The sequence below is a fragment of the Channa argus genome, chromosome 6, assembly GCF_033026475.1.
Source record: "Channa argus isolate prfri chromosome 6, Channa argus male v1.0, whole genome shotgun sequence".
NCBI lineage: Eukaryota > Metazoa > Chordata > Actinopteri > Anabantiformes > Channidae > Channa > Channa argus.
In genome coordinates this window covers 29,302,432-29,314,184 of record NC_090202.1, presented here as the reverse complement: position 1 = coordinate 29,314,184, position 11,753 = coordinate 29,302,432, and the positions used below count along the sequence as shown (strand labels likewise).

At 40.9% G+C, this 11,753-nt stretch overlaps 1 protein-coding gene across 1 annotated transcript; it reads right to left on the bottom strand.

Annotated features, from left to right (window-relative positions):
- Positions 1-338: 338 nt before the first annotated feature.
- LOC137128376 (S-arrestin-like) lies at positions 339-7,469 on the bottom strand. Its single transcript, XM_067506276.1, has 15 exons — positions 7,146-7,469; positions 6,959-7,019; positions 6,256-6,300; positions 5,517-5,716; positions 5,129-5,188; positions 4,649-4,716; positions 4,428-4,563; positions 4,242-4,326; positions 3,585-3,657; positions 3,306-3,443; positions 2,373-2,450; positions 2,168-2,182; positions 2,017-2,069; positions 1,494-1,503; positions 339-1,116 (listed from the first exon to the last, which is right to left on the bottom strand). The coding sequence occupies exons 1-15, from the start codon at positions 7,191-7,193 to the stop codon at positions 1,023-1,025; spliced, it is 1,164 nt and encodes a 387-aa protein (XP_067362377.1). The 5' UTR covers positions 7,194-7,469; the 3' UTR covers positions 339-1,022.
- Between the last annotated feature and the right edge of the window lie 4,284 nt (positions 7,470-11,753).

The window sequence follows — 11,753 nt, the reverse complement described above, 5'->3', positions numbered from 1 at the left end:
TCGTTTTGTCCTGAATTGCGCGAGTTTAGTAAATGTTTTATTCCCTTCTGTCTATTCCTGTTTAGTTCATTTGTCCCGGTTAATTTACCCTCTTACCTATGTATTAGAATTAGTTTAGGTCTAGTCTGGTCCCTGTGTGTACCCTACCTTGTGTCAGTCTTGTATGTGTGCACCCCGTTGTTTGTATTGCTGTCATAGTCTGTCGTTTACCCTGTATGTGTTTAGTTTGTTGTTTTGTTACCTTTAGTTCAGTAAGTCTTTACCCTCCTCCTGTGGAGTGATTTTTAGTTGTTCAACCCTCCTGTTTCTTTTTAAATACTCTTTTCTTTATACCTCCTCTTGCCGTCTCCTTACTTGGTTTCTTCCTAAAAAAACATATACTAACCGTAACAGAGAGGAGCTAAGTATAATTTTCAGAAGGGTTCCTTTATTTCTACCTCTTTGACAAAGTGTAAAATAGCTTTTAGGACATCACCATGTTCTCTGACTCATCTGTCCAACAACAATACGTGTGTTACAGACAGGATTAAATGTAAAGGGAAATAATTTTAAAACTCGTCTGAATCCCGTGGATTTTATTCTGTACTACTGTCACATATCTACACAACATTTTACTGTGTTGAAAAAGACCAAATACACCAAAAATATATGTTTATCTGTTTGAGGCCTTCACTTTCTGCTTCTTTAGAGCCACAGCCTCATTTTAAACACAGTTTGGTCCAAATCACTAAACCAGGTCACAAATGCAGAAATGTTCAGATTTCAGTTGGCTCTACAACGTTTCAAACATTCTGTGATTCACAAAATTGGGACAAAAAGCAGCAGACACCTGCAGTGTTTTGCTCCACTCTGGAAAAAGCATCAGTTTTAGAAAATTTGTTTGCAGCAGGCTGTGGAGGACAGTACAGTCCCATCATTATGGAGTTAACTTCTAAAAAAGCAAAATGTCTGTCTTCAGTTCTGTGAAATCATGGATAGCAGGGACAACTGTGTTCAGTCTGTGGTGGCCATCTTTGTAGTTTTCAGGCTTCAGATGGCGACTCATCGTCATCTCCATAGATGACCCCCTTCAGGCAGGCTCGTTTGAAGTCCTCAAACAACATCTCATCCGATTCCCTTCAAAACAGACGGACAGGAATATTTTTACTTTCTTCACATCTCTGAAATCCAAATCACAGTCTGTCCTGACTCACAGACTGTCCAGAGTTGGGGTCTGTCCAGACTCAGGTTCTGTCATAAAGTCCACAACTCACTTTATTTTTCCAGTCATGGAAACAATTTCCAGGGCTTCACAAAAATCTGACAATGGTCAGGTATGTTAATTACTGATTAATATTCTAATTACTGATGATTATTAATGATTCAGTGAATTGTTTTGTCTATAAAATGTCAGTAGCCTCTGAGCTTCATGGGCCCAGGAACATAATTCCAGCTTATTTGAACACATAGGAAGATGGAGACAATCAGTGGACAATAAAAGGCAGTGAACTTACCCATCTTTGACTGATGACAAAGGTCCAACAGGAAGCGAAGAAAAGTGAAATGACATGTTATAAAAGAATCCAATCTGCGAGTGCTAAGCAAAGACAAATTGACACTTGAGACTTTGTGAATTACACTGATGAACTGAGAGACCCCAGTAGATCCATGTCCCTTCATTAAGTTATGTGTCCTCGCCTCTGGTGGACACTAGATGTTTGGTCTCATGTTAGGAGACACAAATGAGACTCTGTTGCACTGTGAGGACATTTGTGGTGTATGTGTGTGTCTTAATCAGCTTGTGGTGTATCGCTGACAGCAGTTTATTGTCTCTGAGCTGCTTCCCGTAATGCAGGTTAACACCCAGATTACTGCTCATTAAAACAGGTTATGAGGACACCTGTCTAAGACCTGTTTATTCCAGCCCTGTCTGTAGACGTAATCCAGTCTAATTTTAGATTCAATTTACAACACAATAAAATACAGAGCATGTCTCATGAAATGTCTTCCTGTTTTAACAAGGAGCAGGGTCAGTACCTGGTTCAGGTCTAGGATGCATCAGTCTGAAAGGAACCTCCAGAGACACGTCACTGTAAAGGACATACAGTAACACAACATGTTACTGTAATGCAGCTGTTATCAAACATATTTACACACAAACACATTTACCGGATTCGCTCAAACATACCTTGATCCAACTGTGCTGTTGTTGAGAAGCGGTCAGACAGAAAGAGAATGGGATGAGGACAAGGATTTGAGGAGAACCAACACAAGCACTTGACCTTTGACCATACCAATCAACATGCTGAGCAAACTATATAGCAGCGACTTATTTGTCCAGAGATTAGAAAAATCCTCAGCATTTAAATGTTGAATAGGAGACATGAACTCACCCTGAGGCCATCATCCTCAGCACCACTTTATAGGAGACCAGAATCCCCAGAACCTCCTTCAGCACCTCCTGCTTCACACTGACAAACACACACCTTGATTTATTATTTTCAGTCACAGCCACAGTTGCGTTGTTTGTTTTGGGTAAACTGTCCACGAACAACGATATAACAAAACTCTGTCTGCCGCTGGATGTTTGGGGATTCTGCATTACAGTGCTGTGCATAAGTGTTTGGACAGCTTTAGATTTGTGGTTTTAGCTCTGCCCTGATGGACATATAGCTTTAAAAAACACAAATATGTTATAAAACAGACTTGATGGGCTAAAGTGACAATATTTAGTGTGACCTCTCCTTCCCTTTGAGAGTTTCATCTGTGAAGAAGAAGAAGTAGAGCAAGGACCTGGCTCAAAATCTGGCAGCTTTATCTGGAGGCCTGAAGTACAAAAGGAGTTCACAGTTAAAGCTGACTGTATTTGTTATGAAACATTTCTGTTTTAATACCATGTACATTCCTGAATATTCTGATTATATATTGACTAAGACAGCTATGAGGGGTGTAGCTCAGTTGGTAAAGGCAGTCGTCCACGGACCACAGGGTCAGTGGTTTGATTCCCGGTCCTGGCTATGTGAACCCCAGCAGTGCAGTGCTGGTCCAAGCCCGGTAGAATTTTGGGGAGGGTTGCGTCAGGAAGGGCATCTGGTGTAAAAATTGCCAAATCAACATGCGGACAATAATCTGCTGTGGCAACCCTGAACTCATGGGATAAGCCAAAAGGACAAAAAAAAAATCTTAACTAAGACAGCTGGAAATAAATATGGACTTTCACAACAAAACTGCTAAATCAGTAACTGCAAATTGACTCCAACTATATTTAAGGCCCTGACATAAAGAAGTCACAGTGTAGTAGTGTGGGAGGCCGGTGTGTGTCTCACATGCTGGATGAAGCCAGGTTGGTGTCTTCATGTTTGAGGCGTCCATCCAGAGCGAGTCCTCTCCGGTCTTTGTTGTGAGCCAGCTGAGGATAGAGTGTGTATTCTGTCTTCAGACTCGTACCAGAGGGAACCGAGTCACTGCAAACACACACAGTGTCAGTAACCTTTCATCCATTACTGTTCTTCATCACATGGTCACTGACACACATCATCCATCATAGCAGTTTATTTTTAAATGAGTGCATAATAGCTAAAATGACAAAGCAGCCAAAAACTCACCTTGTCTCCTCTTTGGCCACAGATTTGATGTATTTGTCGTTGGAGTAAAGAACAACATTGGTCACCTGCTCGACTACACAGAGACATAAACCAAATCCAGTACTACATATTAGAGTTCAGTAAGCACATCTGCTACTGTGTAGAAAACCACATGCAGTATTTGTCTTTGAACACTTTAAAACCCACTTAAATTAAAACTCATTTGGAAAGTTTAGAGATTTGTTTCACTGTCAGATTTGTTTCACTGTCAGGCATTTTTATGAGTAAATTACCTTTTAAAAAATCACCCCAACACACATGAGTTTAACACACTGATATTCATACAGTACATGACATGTTAATATTTAACTTTGTAGTACTGGCAGTGTGTTAAAGATGTTTTTTTACATGTGTTAGCAAACATGATGTATACAGTGACAGCTCCACAACATTTTTATAAGGGCAGCCAGGCTGGGGTTAGTACTGAGTCTGACCCAGTGGCCCAGACCCCCTTTTGGACTAATAGGTTTAATATGTTACGTGTTTTGTATTTGTGTCAGGTCAGGTATACGTGTCTCACTGGTTTGATTTGGGTTTGTGTCTACAGTATCCTGGCATGAGCTGGTGAGTCACATAGTTCAGACAGATCCACACAAGTTAGAAACAATATGAATTCACCTGACACGCTGATGTCTTTGATGTTCCTGCTGGATGAGTTGGTGATTTCAATGTTTACTTTGACTGGTTCACCGTGGTAAAATGTCTGCAGACAGACATACAGTTACTAACAGTTCATTAAAAACAGAAACTGGTTTCTGGTGCAGGACCAGCTCCAGCTGATACCAGGATAGGTTGTGGTCTGACCTCTTTGGGCAAGCTCATTTTGACATGCAGAGGTTTCTCAGACATCAGGAACTCGAATGTGCTGTCAGCCACTGGAACAACTTTACTGTCCTCTGGGCTGAACTGGACCTTACGAATGCTGAGTCTAACTGAACTCCTGCACAGAAGGTGGTTTAGGTTGTAGAAAATCACACAGGGATTAACAATGGTTCTGCAGAACTGTTCCTGGACTCTGGACTTACTGTTTGTCAATCCTTTCATTCTGGTTTTCACCACAGAAAGCTTTCACCTCAAACTCCACTGCACATTTCTGTCAGGGACATGCACAGAGGATCATTTAAACACACAGGTTTTTCTCAGTTATCTGCACAAGTTCACTGTTACATCATTAGGGTCCATTTTGATTTCAGGTCCATAAGTATTTGGACATTGGTCTCATCATAAGCACAGCTGACTGCTAGTATTAAAAATACAAAGTCATTTTTAAAACTTGGTTTTAAATCTTTTGTCTGAAGTCTAGAATCATATCACCAGAGGCTTATTACCTTGTGATGACAAGTAAAAAACTTTTTTGTTTAAACTGCCGTTTTCACTTACAGCTTATATTATTTTTAAAAATTTCATTTTTGATTAAGTACGAATGACTTTATCCCGACCTATAAATGAAGTAAAACCATATTTTTCCATTGATGTTCTAAAGATTCTGTGTAATGTTGAATTACCTTCCCCACATCAGACGGTCCGGGCTGTAGAGCAACTGAACAAGGCAGATTGTCTGGAAACTGGAAACACAACAACACAAAAGCTTTTTTTACATTGTAAGAGTGATTCCTGTAACAGATTTCTCCTTTTTTGGAGCAGAGAGAATATTGCAAAGCAATTTAAAAATCAATACATTTGAGGTTAATTGAGTTATTTGAGTTTTCTGTGATCTGTTGTCAGGAGCTGTGGATTCTAACACAGAACATGCTACAGGGACATTACATCTCTCTCAGGATTTCCTATTGTCCCTCAGGGGGAGCTGGTTGGTGTTGCTATAGAGACAGAAGCCTAGGCTGCCTGACATCCTGAATCCACTTTTGAAAATGTTGGGATAGTTGAGTTTCTCACCTCAAAGAAGAAGGGGAAGGCATTGTCTCCTAGCTTTCGCAGCAGTTTCTGCTGGATCTTAGTGTGAGTCAGCTTCTCTTTGTCCTGCAGCTCGGGGTATACCTGCCGGGTCACCAGGAACAAGTCCCTCCTGAAGGCCATGCCCATCACATCCATGTCCTCACGGCCGTACCGAAATATACAGGACAGCATGACGTACACTATGGACATGTACAGAGCTTGTTTTAAAAGAAAATCCCACTCAGGAAAAGATTATTTACAGGATGTTGCATCTTTAGGACTAAGCAAGGACCAGCCTCTTCTTTTCAAAGGTTGATGAAATGACCATTTATTCATTTATTTCTTACTGTTTGGGTAATTCAAAGTTAGATCTCCCACACTGGATAAATAATTTAATTTATAGAGAAACAATTGATGCAGCAGTTGTCAAGGATGTTAAGGACCAACAATAAGCTAGAAATTGTAACAAATTGACCACTTTATTTCTTTTTACACATCGATAACCAAATACTCTCTGTATTTCTGCTATACTGTGTTGGATTTATTGAATATTATAATTTTGGTTATAATTTGGTTATTTTCTGCTGTTGTGAAAACATTTTGTGTTTATTTCTTATTTCACTCATTATTTAACGGTCTTCATCATGTTGTTGTTGGATCCAACAAAATGTATCATCATTTGTAAGGATTAATGTGTCTATTTACAACAGAAACATGGATAAAGGCCAAAGCCACTGACCTTTCTTTCCTTTTAGCTGCACCGGGTCGATCACAATAACTCCATCTGAGAGGCAGAGAAAGAGGTCAAAGATAGATCTGATCTTTTTTAAACATCTGTCTGTGAAAGAAAAGCTAGAAAATTCATAGTGTAATTTTTTTTCACTGTTGACAATATAGATTCTACATCTTTCATATACTGTTTATTCTGGCACCTGGTGTTCAATTGCTTGACGAAGTCCACATGCCGATGCTCCATTAGGACTTACAGCACCTGGTTATTGCCTTATTAAGAACTGCACTACCTCACCTTTATTGCCTTATTGCTCTTATTATTTTGCTCTCTTATTTTTTAATTTTATTTGTATTTTATTTTATTTCCATTTTTCTTCCTATTTTCATTTTACTTACTGTATGACATTTAGAGTGGATGGCAAAGTAAGAATTTCATTCTGCAGGTAAACATGCTTTCTGTCTGTGCATATGACAGTAAACACTTTGAATCTTAACACCATGTGTGGTCTAGTGTGTCGGCAGAGTGATGAACTATGACAGTTGTTTAGTTGTGCAGTGTACTAAATGTTGTAGTGTGATTGTAGTGCAATAGGTCCAGTGACAACAGAGCACACCACAGTATCTCCACTACTCTCTGGAAAGGGACCAAAACCAATTTGATACCAGTGTGTCCAGCACAGACCAGACAGGATGATTCAGTTAGAACTCACCAACTGGATCCACAAAGTCACAGTGATCCACAAAGTCCCTCTTGGCCATGTAGACCACCACCTGAAAAACAAAGGAAGGGCAGTGGAGTGTTGATGCATTGCTCAAGGCTACTACAGTGTTGTTAGCATATTGTTAGCATACATCTACAATGACTACTATTTCTACTACTACTTTTAAATTACTTACCGCCTTGTCGCGGGAAACTTTCTTAAAGATTACGTGTTTAGGACTCATGATGACGTGGGCTGCCTGGGCCTGCAGCACAGAGATTATCACTTAGACATGTAGAACAAAATTATTTATCATTAAAGATTAAAGCTGAATCAAAAGTCATTTTAACTGACAAAATGGTTCTGGACATTTTTACACATCCTTATCAATCATTTTTTTACTGCTTACACTCAGATACTTCCTGAAATAATTCTGGTTTTAAATTCTATTAATACTACTTAAGTTATCACTTTACCTATTGCTTGTTTAATTTTAATTTTTTGTATTTGTAAAAACAAAGGTAAATTAATTTGTAAATGACTAAAATAATGTACATTAACAATATTATTTTTACAAACACTCAAATAAACAGATTTATTATATTACTCCACTACGTTTGTCTGACAGATGTAGTTATTTACATATTCAGTTTAATCGTGAAGTATACATTTGACAAACCAATTAAGATAATATACATTTAGCTACAATAGGCAGTGTATAAGTAATTAAAACAATGTCCACCTTTACCAGATGCAATGTTGAACTGTAGCAGAAGAGACTGTCTTGCAGCAGCACAGACTGACTTGTAGCAGGATAGACTGACCTGTAGCAGGAGCAGGTTTGTAGCATCTGATCGCTCAGAGCTGCATTTATCTGCACACACAGCGTGCTCAGCATGCTGCTCATTACACACCGATAATCCTGCAGCAGCCTATTACACTTTACTGCAGCTTCCACAGTCCACTCACCTAAAACAACTGTTCATCACAGACAGTCTGTGATGTTGCTGTGAATGACTAAACATCTTCAAACTGTCTCATATATAGCTACTTAAATCTTCAGGATATTCATGAAATGAAACATGATTTGGAGAAAATATAATAATAGTAATTTATCAAATCAACAGTACAAAATGGACATGGATCTGCTGCTCTTCTAGACATTTAATTTAACCATTAATGTAATTTTCCTAGAAACGAATGAGAAAAAAAAGCTTTGATCTCTGACCTCTTTTGCTCCAGCTTTATTTGGTTCTGTCAGCTAAAGCAGGGTTTCTTTCACACTGTGAAAACCTGAACTGAAGCAAGCGTCTTAGTTACATTATTGATAATATTATTATTGAAATGAATGTTGTGATCTGATAGTTAGAGATTATCCGTATCACATGTCATCAGTGTTAGAGTCTATGCTGAGCCGCTAAGTTCCTCTTCAGCAGAATCAGCAGTCTGTCAGCTGAACTTAGCAACTTGCACACACATAAACACAAACCTGTGAGAGAAGAAGGACCTGGGTCAGGGTGGAAAGCAGGAACCCACATGACTGTTGGGTTCCTGGTTCCTGCTTACTGAGGCCACTGTGCTCCTGGGAACAAATGAACCTGATCACAATCTGGAGCCACAGAAAAGGGTCTAAATACTTTTGTAAACTTTCACTTTCCCTGTCATATTTGGCCTTTAACAAGGCTAAACTGCACAGTGACAACCCACAGTCCTGTTATTTATTGGAAGTAAATTAATTGTCCTCAGCCTCCCTGCACATAGGCCCAGAGTGCTGACGGAACCAAAACACAACATCAAACAATTGGGACAGCACTATGGTTTGGACAGCAATTGGACTTTGAAGCAATTCCACATGGTACTTTCTCACATCACCATGGAGACCAGCTGGAGAAAACCAGTCTCTCGATCAAGTATTTATCTTTAGTAAGTAGAATAATTTTTCAAATGTATTTAAAATACTGTTTCAAAAGCGATAATACAGATTACACACAATAACAGTTCCCTTATGTGTTTTTAGATTACTCTTGAGTAGTACTATTAATACTAGTACTACTAATAGTACACCAGGTATTAATTTCATAATTATCTTAACAGCATAATTGTAGAACAGTTTAAATGCAACCGCAAGGGGGCACAAGCCAGTGTCTTCTTGTGCCAGTCCCAAGTCTGGATAAATGCAGAGGGTTGGGGCAGGAAGGGCATCCGACGTAAAACACATGCCAAATCAAACATGCGAATCGTGACAAAGACTTCCATACCGGATCGGTCGGGGCACGGGTTAACAACGACCGCCACCGGTGCTGTTGACCTACAGGGTACCGGTGGAAATTGGACTACTTTTTGTTGAAGACGAAGAAGAAGAGGAGGAAGGTGTGTTCGTAGGCAGAGAGAGAAGAGGAAAGCTAAGAATGTAGGACTGACAGTAGGGACTTTGAATGTTGGTACTATGACAGGGAAGGCTAGAGAGTTGATCGACATGATGCAGAGAAGGAAGGTGGACATACTGTGTCCAGGAGACCAGGTGGAAAGGTAGCAAGGCTAGAAGCTTAGGAGCAGGGTTCAAGATGTTCTACCATGGGTCAGATAGGAAGAGAAATGGAGTAGGAGTTATACTGAAAGAGGATTTTGTGAGGAATGTTATAGAGGTGAAAAGAGTATCAGACAGGTTGATGAGTCTGAAGCTGGAAGTTGAAGGGGTGATGTTCAATGTTGTGAGTGGTTATGCCCCACAGGTAGGATGTGAGTTAGAAGAGAAAGAGAAGTTCTGGAGTGAGTTAGATGAAGTGATGCAGAGCATCCCCAGAGGTGAGAGAGTGGTCATTGGTGCAGATTTCAATGGGCATGTAGGTGAAGGGAACAGAGGTGATGAGACTGTTATGGGCAGGTTTGGTGTTCAGGACAGGAATGCAGAAGGTCAGATGGTGGTTGACTTTGCAAAGAGGATGGAAATGGCTGTAGTAAACACTTTCTTTCAGAAGAGGCAGGAACATAGGGTAACGTACAAGAGCGGAGGTAGAAGCACTCAGGTAGACTACATCTTGTGTAGACGCTGTAATCTGAAAGACATCAGTGACTGTAAAGCATTGGTAGGGCAGAGTGTAGCCAGACAACACAGGATGGTGGTGTGTAAAATGATGCTGGTGGTGAGGAAGATGAAGAGGACTAAGGCAGAGCAGAGGACGAAGTGGTGGAAGTTGAAAAAGGAAGAATGTTGTGTAGTTTTCAGGGAGGAGCTGAGACAGAATCTGGGTGGTTTGGAAGTGCTTCCAGATGACTGGACTACTACAGCTAATTTGATCAGGGAGACAGGTAGGAGGGTACTCGGTGTGTCATCTGGAAAGAGGAAAGTGGACAAGGAGACTTGGTGGTGGAACGAGGAAGTTCAGGAGTGTATACAGAGAAAGAGGTAAGCTAAGAAGAAGTGGGACACTGAGAGGACTGAAGAGAGTAGACAGGAGTACAGGGAGATGCAATGTAAGGTGAAGGTAGAGGTGGCAAAGGCCAAACAAAGAGCATATGAGGACTTGTATGCTAGGTTGGACACTAAATAGGGAGAGGTGGATTTGTCAAAGAGATAGAGATGGGAAGGATGTGCAGCAGGTTAGGGTGATTAAAGATAAGGATGGAAAGGAGTACTTTGAAGATGGAAGGAGTACTTTGAAGAGTTGATGAACGAGGAAAATGAAAGGGAACGAAGAGTAGAAGAGGTGACTGGTGTGGAGCAGGAAGTAGCAAAGATTAGTAAGAGTGAAGTGAGGAGGGCGTTGAAGAGGATGAAGAGCGGAAAGGCAGTTGGTCCTGATGACATACCTGTGGAGGTATGGAAGTGTCTAGGAGAGGTGGCAGTAGAGTTTCTGACTAGTTTGTTTAACAAGATCTTGGAGAGTGAGAGGATGCCAGAGGACTGGAGGAGAAGTGTACTGGTACCAATTTTTAAGAACAAGGGAGATGTGCAGAGCTGTGGCAACTACAGAGGAATAAAGCTGATGAGCCACACAATGAAGTTGTGGGAAAGAGTAGTGGAAGCTAGGCTAAGGGCAGAGGTGAGCATTTGTGAGCAGCAATATGGTTTCATGCCTAGAAAGAGTACAACAGATGCAGTATTTGCTTTGAGGATGCTGATGGAGAAGTACAGAGAAGGTTATAGGGAGTTGCATTATGTCTTCGTAGATTTAGAAAAAGCGTATGACAGGGTGCCGAGAGAGGAGCTGTGGTATTGTATGAGGACGTCTGGAGTGGCAGAGAAGTATGTTAGAGTGGTGCAGGACATGTATGAGAGCTGTAAGACAGTGGTGAGGTGCTGTAGGTGTGACAGAGGAGTTCAAGATGGAGGTGGGTCTGCATCAAGGATCGGCTCTGAGCCCCTTCTTGTTTGCTCTGGTGATGGACAGACTGACAGATGAGGTTAGACAAGAATCTCCATGGACTATGATGTCTGCAGATGACATTGTGATTTGTAGTGAGAGCAGGGAGCAGGTGGAGGAAAATCTAGGAGGTGGAGGTCTGCTCTGGAAAACAGAGGAATGAAGCTTAGCCGCAGCAAGACAGAATATATGTGTGTCAATGAGAGGGACCCAGGTGGAATGGTGAGGTTACAGGGAGCAGAGGTGAAGAAGGTGAAGGACTTTAAGTACTTAGGGTCAACGGTTCAGAGCAACGGTGAGTGTGGAAAAGAAGTGAAGAGGCGAGTGCAGGCAGGTGGGAACGGGTGGAGAAAAGTGTCAGGTGTGTTGTGTGATAAAAGAGTTTCAGCGAGAATGAAAGGAAAGGTGTTCAAGACGGTGGTGAGACCAGCGATGTTGTT